The sequence below is a fragment of the Plecotus auritus genome (genome assembly GCF_963455305.1).
Source record: "Plecotus auritus genome assembly, chromosome: 14".
Taxonomy (NCBI): Eukaryota; Metazoa; Chordata; class Mammalia; order Chiroptera; family Vespertilionidae; genus Plecotus; species Plecotus auritus.
Window position 1 is genome coordinate 4,343,103 of NC_137780.1, and position 12,311 is coordinate 4,355,413.

The window sequence follows — 12,311 nt, forward strand, 5'->3', positions numbered from 1 at the left end:
CGTGTGCAGAGGCCGGGGCGGGAGCTGGGGAGGAAGCGAAGAAGCCGTGATCCTTTGAGCGTAGGCAATGGGTTTTGTGTTTTCTTTTGTTTGTTTGTGTTTTCTCTTTGAAGAATGGTTATGCTCCTGTTGAATTTTTCCTCGAAGGGACAAGAAGCCGCTCCGCCAAGACTCTGACTCCTAAATTCGGTAGGTCACTCGCAGGCGGAGGAGAAGGACACACCCAGAGGCTCCGGGGTGGGGGTGGGGGTGTCAGTGCAGCTGCGAAGTAGAACTTGACACTTGAAAAAAATTTTGTTGTTGTTTATTTCAGAGAGGAAGGGGCGGGGAGAGAGAAACATCAATAATGGGAGAGAATCATGGATCAGCTGCCTCCTGCACGCCCTCACTGGGGATCGAGCCTGCAACCCAGGCATGTGCCCTGACCGGGAATTGAACCCTGACCTCCTGGTTCATAGGTCGACGCTTAGCCACTGAGCCACACCGGCTGGGCCTTGACACTTTTTTTGCAAGATGTTCTGTTCTTTATGAGTGTAACTCTTTCTTTTTTTTAAATATATTTTATTGATTTTTTACAGAGAGGAAGGGAGAGAGATAGTTAGAAACATCGATGAGAGAGAAACATTGATCAGCTGCCTCCTGCACACCCCTCACTGGGGATGTGCCCGCAACCAAGATATATGCCCTTGACTGGAATCGAACCCGGGACCCTTGAGTCCGCAGGCCGACGCTCTATCCACTGAGCCAAACCGGCCAGGGCTGAGTGTAACTCTTTAAGCGTAACTGCCTATATTTATGGGCTTCGTATGTCCTGTACAGTTAGTGTCTTCCTGTGTAGGTGCCGTGTTTTCAAACTCCGGGATATACGTGAAAACCATTTCTCCCTCTGTTTACAGGTCTTCTGAATATTGTGATGGAACCTTTTTTCAAAAGAGAAGTTTTCGACACCTACCTTGTTCCCATTAGCATCAGTTACGATAAGATATTGGAAGAAACCCTTTATGTGTATGAGGTTTTAGGGGTGCCCAAGCCAAAGGAATCTACGACTGTACGTAAAGGATGGCCAAGCCTGAGTGTATTGGGACTTAGGGGAAATGCTCTTTTGCAGACCAACCAATTCCCTAACTTGCTGCTTTTGTTTTCTTCCCCCTGTTGTGATACCGTTAGGGATTGCTGAAAGCCAGGAGGATCCTCTCGGAAAACTTTGGCAGCATCTACGTATACTTCGGAGACCCCGTGTCGCTTCGATCTCTGGCAGCTGGGAGGTTGAGCCGAAGCCCGTATAACCTGGTCCCAAGGTGCAAACCTGGTGTTTTCATAACCAAGTTAGAAACAGGGATGAAAATCTGGAAGTGGGAATTGTGACTTTTTAAAAAAAATACCTTTTTATTGATTTTTTAGAGAGAGAGAGAGGAAGGGAGAGGGACAGAGAGAGAGAAATGTCACTAAGAGAGGGACATCATGGATCGGCTGCCTCCTGCACACCCCCTCCTGGGGATGGAGCCAGCAACCTGGGCATGTGCCCTGACCGGGAATTGAACCGGCAACCTCTTGGTTCCTGGGTCAGCATTCCACAGCTGAGCCACACCGGCCGGGCTGAATTGTGATTCTTGACACTTCTAGGACTGAGACTTGGTTATTTGAGGTCACACATCGGGGAAGTGGAAAGCCTCAATTAAAGAAGAATTCTGGGCCGAAACCGGTTTGGCTCAGTGGATAGAGCGTCGGCCTGCGGACTGAAGGGTCCCGGGTTCGATTCCGGTCAAGGGCACGTACTTTGGTTGCGGGCACATCCCCAGTGGGGAGTGTGCAGGAGGCAGCTGATCAATGTTTCTCTCTCATCGATGTTTCTAGCTCTCTATCCCTCTCCCTTCCTCTCTGTAAAATATCAATAAAATATATTAAAAAAAAGAAGAAGAATTCTGTGTTTGGCAGAAACCATTGGCTGTAGGATGCAGATGTCAGATACGCAGGCAGACTGTTGGCTCTTCTCAGGGGAGCCAGCACCAGACTGACTTAAAAGTGGGGAGAGCAACAGCGGTGCCAGCCAGTGAGCGCCTGGACCCGGTGGGCCAGCACAGTGTGTGCTCAGTGTGATTGTGGGTCCCAGGAAGGACTGTGTCCTATGAGGGGGGTGAGTTTCTGTCTGCAGCTGGCTCTGTCTCTGCCTCGTAGGTACATCCCTCAGAAGCAGTCGGAGGACATGCAGGCCTTCGTCACCGAGGTGGCCTACAGGATGCAGCTCCTGCAGATCCAGAACCTGGTGCTGAGCCCGTGGGTCCTGGTCGCCGCCGTCCTGCTGCAGCACCGGCCGGCCATGGGCTTCGACGCCCTGGTGGAGAAGACGCTGTGGCTGAAAGGCTTAACCCTGGCCTTCGGGGGCTTCCTCACGTGGCCCGGTACGTAGGGGTCATTGCTCAGCTGCTAGAGCCTCACGCCAGCACCCGGCGTTCGATTCCATAGGCCAGGTCCCCAGCACCGGTGCGTCGGGGACCTAAGGCTCCCAGCGGTGACCCGCCCGCTTCGTGCCGTTTGCCTGAACGAACCGTCCTGTGTGTAGACCAGCCGTGGGCAAACTACGGCCCGTGGGCCGGATCCGGCTGTTCTATCCGGTTCTCTTGCTCTCCCCTCCGCTCCTTTACTTTGAATTTATATTAGTTCACACAAACACTCCATCCATGCTTTTGTTCCGGCCCTCCGGTTCAGTTTAAGAACCCATGGTGGCCCTCGAGTGAAAAAGTTTGCCCACTCCTGGTAGACAATGAACCCGCGGACGAAGTGATCCAGGCCAGCATCCTCCTGCACTCCAACATCGCCAGCCTCGACAGGGACCGCGTGGTTCTGAAAGTGGACGCCAGGGACACGGAGGTGGTGGACGGCCTCATCTACCAGCACATCACGCTCCTCATGTGCTCCGCCTACAGGAACCAGCTGCTCAACGTCTTCGTCCGGCCCTCCTTGGTGGCTCTGGCGCTGCGGGTGGCTGGCGGGGGCAGGAAAGGTAACGTGGGAATGTGGTCCGGAACCGTGGAGACCTGGCCCTTCAGTGCTGCGTAGGGAACAGCACTGGGCCTCATACTTCTCCTCCCACACGTGCAGCCCACGCCCCAGCCCGGAGCAGGGTCCCTGCATGCGGAGTTAGGTTCGTCCCTAAGTACATGTCCATCTGCCTAGAGCTGGGGACTGGGAAGGGACCTGAGCACGCTCACGGCACAGGGGACAGGAAGTCTCTGGGTGGCGAGCAGGTAGCGCTATGCGTCAGGAGAACAAGAGAGTGTCTTCTGTCAGTGTGTGCGGTGCACGCTAGCGCGAAGGAAGTGGAACTAGGAATGCAGAGGATTGAAGAAACCCGTCTCTCTCCTCTGCTGGGAGCCTGGGGTCAGGAACAGGAAGGTCCCTTGTTTCTAAGCAGTGTGGCTTCTTGCTCAGTCCAGACTGACTGCCTGGAGCAGGGGTGGGGACATCCAGCTGTGGGCTGTGCAAGGCCGGTGAGATCGTCTGGTCTGGCCCTGCCACGGCCGCACGGGCGAGTTACTTACGTGTCTGACCAAATAGGACAGGCTGACTTAAGCGGGTGATTTCGCGTGGCCTGAGAAGGATGTTATTCATCTCCAAACGGCCGTCGGCAGGAGGAGGCGCCCAGCCCTGGGTAGAGCGTGGTTGTCATTTAGAGCCGACCATTGGAAGGGCTGGTCCGCAGCTGGCTCTCAGGCACAATGGGATTGTTGCAGCTCTCATTGGGCCTCATGTCTCGTCCCTGAGAGACGGGTGACGTGCCTCCGAAGTGCTGCATTTCGGGGTGTCATGGACTTCTTGCCACGCCCTGGGCGTTAGAAACCAGGCTGTGATTTTTTGCAACCAATTCCTTTCCAGAGGACGTGTACTGTAGCTTCCGCTTCCTGCGTGATGTCTTGTCGGACGAGTTCATCTTCCTTCCAGGAAACGCAGTGAAGGTACATCTTTGTAGCCAAGGAGCAAGCGCGTGGCAGGACGAGTCCTGGGGAGGTGGGGCACCATCACAGATGGGTCTCCCCTCCCTTCGGTGATGCACAGCTGCTTAAAGGGGAACGGGGACGCTCACAAGTCAGCAAACTCCAGTTTGATTCTTGGTTAAATTTATCAATAACTTAGGGATTATCTGTATATATAAAAGCCCAGTGGAATGACCAGAAAGACCGGAATGACCGGTGGCTATGATGTGCTTGTTCCAGGCCCCGATTGCCCCCCTCCCGGCCGGTCCCACCCCCAATTGGCCCCCAACACCCCAACCGGGGGTGGGGCCAGCTGGCCAACTGCCTGTGGCCCCTCCCCACCACTGGCCAGGCCTGATGGGCCCCCATCAGAGCGGGCCAGCCGAACCCCACCTGTGCACGAATTCGTGCACCAGGCCTCTAGTTTGGTAAGAAGAGGGTCATTCTTTGAACTGTTAGTGCAGCTACTGCAAATAAATCAACTCGATCTTGCTCAAAGTTTACCAGCCAGCACGCACGTTCCTGGTAACAGCTGTTGGAATGAGTGGCCTTTTGCTTTAAGAGTAGAGAGAGTAGCCGAAACCGGTTTGGCTCAGTGGATAGAGCGTTGGCCTGCGGACTGAAGGGTCCCGGGTTCGATTCCGGTCAAGGGCATGTACCTTGGTAGCGGGCACATCCCCAGTAGGAGGTGTGCAGGAGGCAGCTGATCGATGTTTCTCTCTCATCGATGTTTCTAGTTTTCTATTCCTCTCCCTTCTTCTCTGTAAAATATCAATAAAATATATTTAAAAAAAAAAAAGAGAGTAGAGAGAGTAGCAGGGCAGCAGCTGGTGAGGGACCAAGCTGGAGCTGGAGTGCAGGGTCGGGAGCGCCCGGGACAGACAGGGTCAGCTTTCTGGGCACTGCTCAGGAGAAGGGGCGGGCCCTTTGGAGCACAGGTCTACGTGTTCTAGGACTTGCTGTTTGCCCTCCTCGCTAAGGAGCGTGTGTGTGCCAAGGGAGGGAAAAGCCGTCGCCCAGGTGGTGCCTTCTCGGGCTGGGGGTGAAGTCAGCACTGAGTGTCAGAGCCAGTGCTTTCCTGGCTACCGCATGACAACCGCGCCTCGGGAAGGGCTGGCAGCTGACGTCTCGTGCTCTGCGCCCCCGGCTGCAGTGGGTCCCTCTGTCTTCTCCGCCCCTTCCAGGACTTTGAAGAAGGCTGCTACCTGCTTTGTAAAAGCGAGTCCATTCAGGTGACAACGAGGGACATCCTAGTTACAGAGGAGGGGAAGACGGTGTTCGAGTTTTTAATAGGACTCTTCAGGCCTTTTGTGGAGTGTTACCAGGTACGGAAATCTCGCCGAAGCCCGCGTCTAACTAAGGGTTCCCACCCGGTACTTATTTCTGGCCTGAGGTGCCCGGTAGGCCAGGGAGACTGATCCTGGGCTGAGGGCTTCCCCTGCCAGGTGAGACCCTGCGCCCTGCGTGCAGGCGGCGGCTCGGGCCAGTCAGACCCGGGCGGACCGCTGAGTGGCACGGAATTCCTGTGACCACAGCTTCGCCCAGGCACTGCCGGGCTTGCCCCACAGTGTTGGTTCAGAGTCTGTAGCAGTGTTTGACGCCCAGTAGGCACTTAGTAAACGCAAGATCTCCATGATACATAGTCAGTCGGAAGGGAAAGGAGACGTTCAAGTGCAAGTATCTGAAAGTTGGAGCCCTCAGGAGTGATTCAGGAGCGGGCTGCTGTGCATGTCGGCAGGGAGAGCGCCCACATGCAGGGGGAGGCAGGTCGTTGGAGATGGAAACGTCAGAGGCCCCTGCCTGTCTGTGGCTCGGGGCTCGGCTCTGCTGAGGGGCCCCGGCTGCCTTCCCAGCGAGGTGGGCTGCGGTCAGTGAGGTGGCCCTCACCAGCCTCCGTGCACAAAGCCCTGCGCTTAGTAGCTGCTGGATAAATAACGTCTCTACCTTTCCAGTAGAAACCATCAAGTATTTTAGGGTCTAGCACAGGGGTGGGCAAACTTTTTGACTCGAGGGCCACAATGGGTTCTTAAACTGGACCGGAGGGCCGGAACAAAAGCATGGATGGAGTGTTTGTGTGAACTAATATAAATTCAAAGTAAAGGAGCGGAGGGGAGAGCAAGAGAACCCTCCGCTCTTTCGGCTCCGCGGGCCGGATAGAACAGCCGAACGGACCGGATCCGGCCCGCGGGCCGTAGTTTGCCCACGGCTGCCCTAGCATGTTTTAGGTCATTTTAGAGGGAAAAAAAAAATTATAAAAAAGCTGGCCCCTCTTTTCCTAAGCAGCACAGGATAAATGAAGCTGCTAGTAATTCACTTAACTGCAGCCATTAATGTGAGAAAGTGTATTTTACTCAGCGTCCACACTGCTGCAACCTCGTTACCTAATGGTGAGCCGTGGTAGAGCTCCTCAGCGCTCCCGAGAACCCGCCGCCTAAAAAGAAAAGAATGAACGAACGGGGGAAGCCCCAAAGCCTGTGTGTGCTCAGGCCTCTGCGTGCGGCCCGCCCGCTCGGGGCGCCACCTCCTGCCCCGGAGGCGGCGTGTGGCTGTCCACTGCCTCTTCCTGAGCCTCTCGTCCTCTTCAACTCAGATCATTTGCAAATACCTCCTGGAGGAGGAGAAAGACGGCTTCACCGAGAAGGAGTACCTGGCTCGGGTCAGGACGTTCACCAGCCAGCTTCTCGATCAAGGTCAGTCCCTCCTGTGGCTGCCCGCCTCCTTCCGCGGAGAGCGGAGCGGCCCCTCACGCCTCCCCTCTGTTGCAGGCGCCTCGCAGTGTTACGACGTCCTGTCCTCTGACGTACAGAAGAACGCCCTGGCAGCCCTGGTGCGGCTGGGCGTGGTGGAGAGGAAGAAGGTGTAAGTACCAGGGACTCGCGTGGGTGCTGACGGGGCCGTGGCGACGAGTCACAGATGAGCGGACACAGGAATGTGTGATGGAGTTGCCTGTGCTGTGCTCCCTCACCCACTCCCGGTTAGCACGCCGGGCTGAGTGACCCGCGCACGCCTCGGGGCAGAACGGGAGGGTGTGCAGCAAAGCAGAAGGTGCTGCCGGGCATTTTGGCTTGGCCCAGCACTGCAGTGTATAACTTACAGGAAAGATTTACATGCACATACATGTACAGCACATCAGCACACGCGGGTGTGTAGGTAGGTAGATATGGACGCTCCTGAGTGAATGAATATATGAATGATGACCTTAGGGGTCAGCTCTCCCAGCCTGTCTCTCAAGTGGCCAGAGGAGGAAGCAGAAGCCCAGGAGGAGGACAGGAAGGAGCAGGGAGCCTTCCAGCTGCTTAACATTGACCTTCAGGAAACTGTTTAAAGGCAGCCTTCCTGGGCGACAAGAGATAAACCAAAGACCTTATATACTAACATGCACAGCCATGGACACAGGCATGGGGTGGTGAGGACCTGGGGGCTGGTAGGGGCTGGGAGGAGGAGGGAAAAGGGAGAAATGGGAGATATCTGTAACAACAGCCACAATAAAAAATACATTAAAAAGAAAAAGTAGTCCTACTATGTAAATAGTGAAAATAGTCCTACTGTGTGACTAGTGAAGGTTGTCGTTCCCCCCAGTCTATGCAGTAAGAAGGCTTGTTGCTTTTTCTCCTAGAAATAACGACTACGTATTTAATGTGAACGAGCCCGCCGCAGCAAAGCTAGAAGAAATGCTTGGTGAGTACCGTTTTGTGTCCACGTGATGTTTGTCAACATAGAGTAAAACAAGGAAGTGTGCTACGGCACCAGCACTTACCAAAACGCACAGTCAAGTTCTAATATAAACAGAGAACTATTACGTCATCTAGAAGTTTCTCACGGAGACCAAGGAGAAAGTGCAAGGGACATGGCCAGCGAAAACGCCACCAGCGTGAACGAGGCAGCTCAGACGCAGGGGGTCAGCCCCGCCCGCCCGCTCGGTCGGGATCTAGACCCTTTGCACCTGGCACTGGGCGTCGAGCACGCACCTCTCTGGTCCTTGGAGTCGTCCTCTCCCTGGGCACCCTGCCCCATCCTTTCCGAGGGGAGGGATCGGGTCGGCGACCACATCACTCACTCTCTGAGTCAGAGCTGGAGGCAGGTAGTACGCCCGTGGAGACCATTACCCTCCTGCAGGTCCTATCAGCTCACAGAGAAGGATCCCGCCAGGAAGGCGGGCGTGTAGGGGCTCCAGGAAGAGTCCAGAGGGCCCTAAGCAGAGAGAAAGGCCAGGGGAGGGAGAGGACACTGCTCAGAGGAGCGACGGGTGATTTTAGGAGGGACGATGTCAGCGTTTGAGAACACGGACTACATTGACTGAAGCTCTGGTCAGGGAGTAGGATGCTTCCAGGTGTGGTTTTGTATCTGAGCCCATTGAGGACCTTTGTCACACCTGCATGGAGGGGCTTTCGGTGGTGTCTGTTGGCATGAGGGGAAGGCAGGATGGGCATGTGGTGAAAGGAGGGGGTGCAGGAAGGGGCAGAGGGCAGAGGAGAAATCTCGCAATATGGAACCTTGAAACCCGGTTTTGAATTTGGTAAGAGGGGCAAATAACACACAAACCTCTTGTTGCGAGGTGATGGGATCGATTTCTTAACGACGGAAGCCAGTGTCCTGTGGGTGAGACCGTAGTGGACTGGAAGTTCAGGAAACGTGACTGGGTTCACCTCCTGCCTCTGCCCTGGCACAGGGCGCTGGCCGTGCCCACCCCCTCTCTGCGATGGCACTGCTTCTGCACGGCCCGTGTGCCCACGGGGCCTCTTCTGCGCATGGAAGAGCAAGCTCTTCGGTGTCTCTTCTCAAAAGGGCACTAATCCCGTCGGGCCAGGGCCCCACCCCCGCCTGTAAACTCATGGGGGCAGCTGTTTCTCTCTGCCTGTGGCTGAAACATCGCAGGAGCGTAAACTCAGGTGTCACATCATGAGCTGTCTCTTTCTTCCTCAGATTGTAAGACGCCAGTAGGAAAACCAGCAACCGCTAAACTGTAATGACTGCCAAGCAGCTGTGGGACTGTGGCCATACAATTACTGTCATCCAAAGACTTAGAGCCAGTGGCGTGAAGCAAGAGCCTTTCTCCGCCTCCCAGACCCAGACCGAGGCTCCGCCCACCGGAGAGGAAGGGCACCGCCTACAGCATCGGGCGATCCATGTCTCCGCCCACCGCAGGACTGAAAGGGCATTTGTGTAACTCCGTGTGTTTTAAAATAAAATAACCTTTTGGAAACTTGTTGGGAAACCAAGTCCAGCTCCTGTCACTAACTGCACCCGTGCCAACTCCCACACTGACTCTGACTTAGCGCGACGTCGCACTGACAGCTGTCGCTGGGAAAGCCACGGGACGCGTGTCATTGGCATTTCTCACCTCCAACAAGGACATGGTCCACAGAGATACGGTGAGTCCCCCCCGGACGTAGTCAGGAGGTTCCTGGAAATGGCGACTTCAAGTGAAACATTTAACGAAACCAGTGTCACCACAGGCTAGTTGATGTAAACAAGGGTTAAGTTCCTGTGGCATATTTCTGGTCAGATACACATCACCAAACTTCCAAATAAAAACCCAGCCTGGCCAGTGATGCTCAGTGGTTGAGCAGGAGGTCATGGTTCAATTCCTGATCAGGGCACATGCCAGGGTTGTGGGTTTGATCCCCAGTAGGGCATGCAGGAGGCAGCCAATCCATGTTTCTCATTGATATTTCTATCTCTTTCCCTCTCGCATCCTCTCTGAAATCAATAAAAAATATATATATTTTTGCGGGGGGAGTTTAAAAAAAAAATTATATATATATATATATATATATATATATATATATTTTTTTTTTTTTTTTTTTAACCCAAAACACTTCTGGTGTTAAACATTGAAATAAATGTAGGCTATACTTTACATGAATAAAAAGATGGTTATTTCTTTTCTTTTTTTTTTAATATATTTCTCTTTTTTAATTGATTTCAGAGAGGAAGGGAGAAGGAGAGAGACTTCGAAACATCAATGATGAGAGAGAATCATTGATCGGCTGCCTCCACTGATTCAGTTCAGGGGCAACGCCTGGCACAAGGCAGGATCCACCGGACAGGACGGCGGCCCATCACAGGAGCACGCACACTCAGACGGACCGTGCGGCCTGCGGTTCACCTCCCGTGCACATCTCTGGGGTGTGGGAGGAATCGGAGTCCCCTGGAGAAAACCCACACAGACATGAGAACATGCACACTCCACACAGTTGCCCTGGCCAGGAATTGATGTTTTTTCTCACCAACTTTATAACAAAACGACATTATCTGAGGGCCTGCCATATATAATGAATTAGCCAGTTCACGTTAAATTTTGCGACCCCAGGGCCAAATCAATAGAACTGAATTAGAGGAAGGATGTGCATCAAAGAGAAGGTTGGTATCCTAAACAGGCTTAAGAATTCAAGGGAAGGGAAGTCTGAAAGGCCCTTGGCAGCCAAGCCACCTCTGGAAGTGACGTTTAAGCTGACATGAGGACGAGCAGGAGCCAGCCCTCAGAGTGTGGAGTTGGGGTGATGAAGGAGGGGCTGGAGGGGTGGGGTGTGCCGAGAGAATAGGAATCATAATGTCCTGGGCTTGGTTCTGGAGGACCTGAAAGACGAACGTGCCTGAGACAAGAGGCATGAGATTGAAGAGAAACGCCGTGATGAGACAGGCTGGGCGGCATACACAACAAGTTCTCACAGTTCTGGAGGCTGCAGGTCCAAGGTCAAGGTGTCAGCAAGTTAGGTCTCATCCTGAGGCCTTTCCTGGGCTCCTAGGAGGCCGTCGTCTTGCTGTGTGCTCCCCTGGCCTCCTCTTTGCATGGAAAGAGTAAGCTCTCCGGCCTCATAGGGCACTAATCCCATCGGACCAGGGTGCAGGGCCCCACCCTCGCTGCCCCATCCAGCCCAAGTACTTCCCAAAGGCTGCACCTCTAGATACAGCCACTCGGGTCAGGATTTCATCACCTGACTTGGGGGCCACGATCCAGGCCACAGCAGCCGGGGTCAACAGATGCAGTGGCTGAGAGATTGTCAAACCCTTGAATTGGAATGTAAGTGCCATGGGAAACGTTGGAAAGTTTCTCACCAGCGACTCCCAGGAGGAAAAAGGGTCGCACGCTCTCCCTCAGTTTCCTGGGCCCCGAGGAAGGGAGGTGAGGCTGGGGGAGTGACCGCTGAGCCCTTGGCCTTTCTCCCGCTAGGACTCGGAGAGGGGCTGGGAGGGACCTGGGGACGGGTCCGAACAGGGCCACCGTTCTGACTGCTGTGCCCCGCTCCTTGGTGTCCGAAAGGCCGTGGGGATAAGAGCCGTGCCCGGACGCTGAGCTGCTGGGCTGCGTCTGGCTTTGCCCCTCCTGCCCTCGCATCACCGATGGACCGGGACCATGGGAGCGGCGGAGTGTGGGCTCCAATTGAGAAAACCGGGCCGAGTCTGCCACTTGAGAGCTGTGCCACCTCAGGCAGGTTCCTGTTGGCCAAGGCCGCAGTTGGCCGTCTGTTGAGTGAGGATAATGAGCATCTGCTTCATTAGGGGGGTGAAGTTCAAGTGCACGAACCCACAGGAAGCACACAAGCCAACACTGGCACGAAGGTCACGGCCGGCCTGTCTGTCCTCGCCCAGCTGGGCACCTGCAGAGGCTCGGTGGGGCAGGGAGCGCCCTGCGGGCACCTCGGCCGATGGCAGGCCGCGTCTGTTTGGCGAGCAGAGGGCAGAGCGTCACACTGGGAAGCAGGGGAAACGTCGTTTTTAGGAAACAGGTGGCATCTCCGCTGACCCACTATCCCTGGCTTCACGGATCGCCCGCCGCGCTGAGCGCACAATGTGTGAGTTAAAGTGGAAGGCGTGTTGTGCTGACCTATGGCAGCGCCCGCCTGGGCTGGCTTAGAGGTTGACGCATTGGCCCATGGACTGAAGGGTCTCAGGTTCGATTCCCAGTAAAGGGCGTGAACCTCGGTTACAGACCTGACCCCAGGCCCAATGATGAGGGAGGTGGGTGGCAATCAATCGATGTGTCTCTCACATCAATGTTTCTCTCACGCACCCTTCCTTCCACTCTCTCTAAAAACCAATGGGAAAATATCCTCAGGTGAAGATAGGAAGGGAGGAAGGGAAGAAGGGAAGAAGGAAGATGGCAGCTTACTTTAACCTAGGGCAGTGGTCGGCAAACTGCGGCTCGCGAGCCACATGCAGCTCTTTGGCCCCTTGAGTGTGGCTCTTCCACAAAATACCACGGCCTGGGCGAGTCTATTTTGAAGAAGTGGCGTTAGAAGAAGTTTAAGTTTAAAAAATGTGGCTCTCAAAGGAAATTTCCGTCGTTGTCCTGGTGGTATTTGGCTCTGTTGACTAATGAGTTTGCCCACCACTGCC

The 12,311-nt window shown here is 54.6% G+C and overlaps 1 protein-coding gene across 1 annotated transcript in view; it reads left to right on the plus strand.

Moving 5' to 3' along the window:
* GNPAT (glyceronephosphate O-acyltransferase) overlaps nucleotides 1-9,190 on the plus strand; it is a 22,372-nt gene extending 13,182 nt beyond the window's left edge. Inside the window, exons 6-16 of the mRNA XM_080651241.1 lie at nucleotides 114-189; nucleotides 897-1,048; nucleotides 1,168-1,298; nucleotides 2,176-2,399; nucleotides 2,759-3,001; nucleotides 3,874-3,953; nucleotides 5,156-5,296; nucleotides 6,562-6,661; nucleotides 6,737-6,830; nucleotides 7,588-7,649; nucleotides 8,895-9,190. Coding sequence (XP_080507367.1) covers nucleotides 114-189; nucleotides 897-1,048; nucleotides 1,168-1,298; nucleotides 2,176-2,399; nucleotides 2,759-3,001; nucleotides 3,874-3,953; nucleotides 5,156-5,296; nucleotides 6,562-6,661; nucleotides 6,737-6,830; nucleotides 7,588-7,649; nucleotides 8,895-8,938 — 1,347 coding nt within the window. The 3' untranslated portion in view covers nucleotides 8,939-9,190. The remainder of the gene's footprint in view (nucleotides 1-113; nucleotides 190-896; nucleotides 1,049-1,167; nucleotides 1,299-2,175; nucleotides 2,400-2,758; nucleotides 3,002-3,873; nucleotides 3,954-5,155; nucleotides 5,297-6,561; nucleotides 6,662-6,736; nucleotides 6,831-7,587; nucleotides 7,650-8,894) is intronic.
* Nucleotides 9,191-12,311: the final 3,121 nt, after the last annotated feature.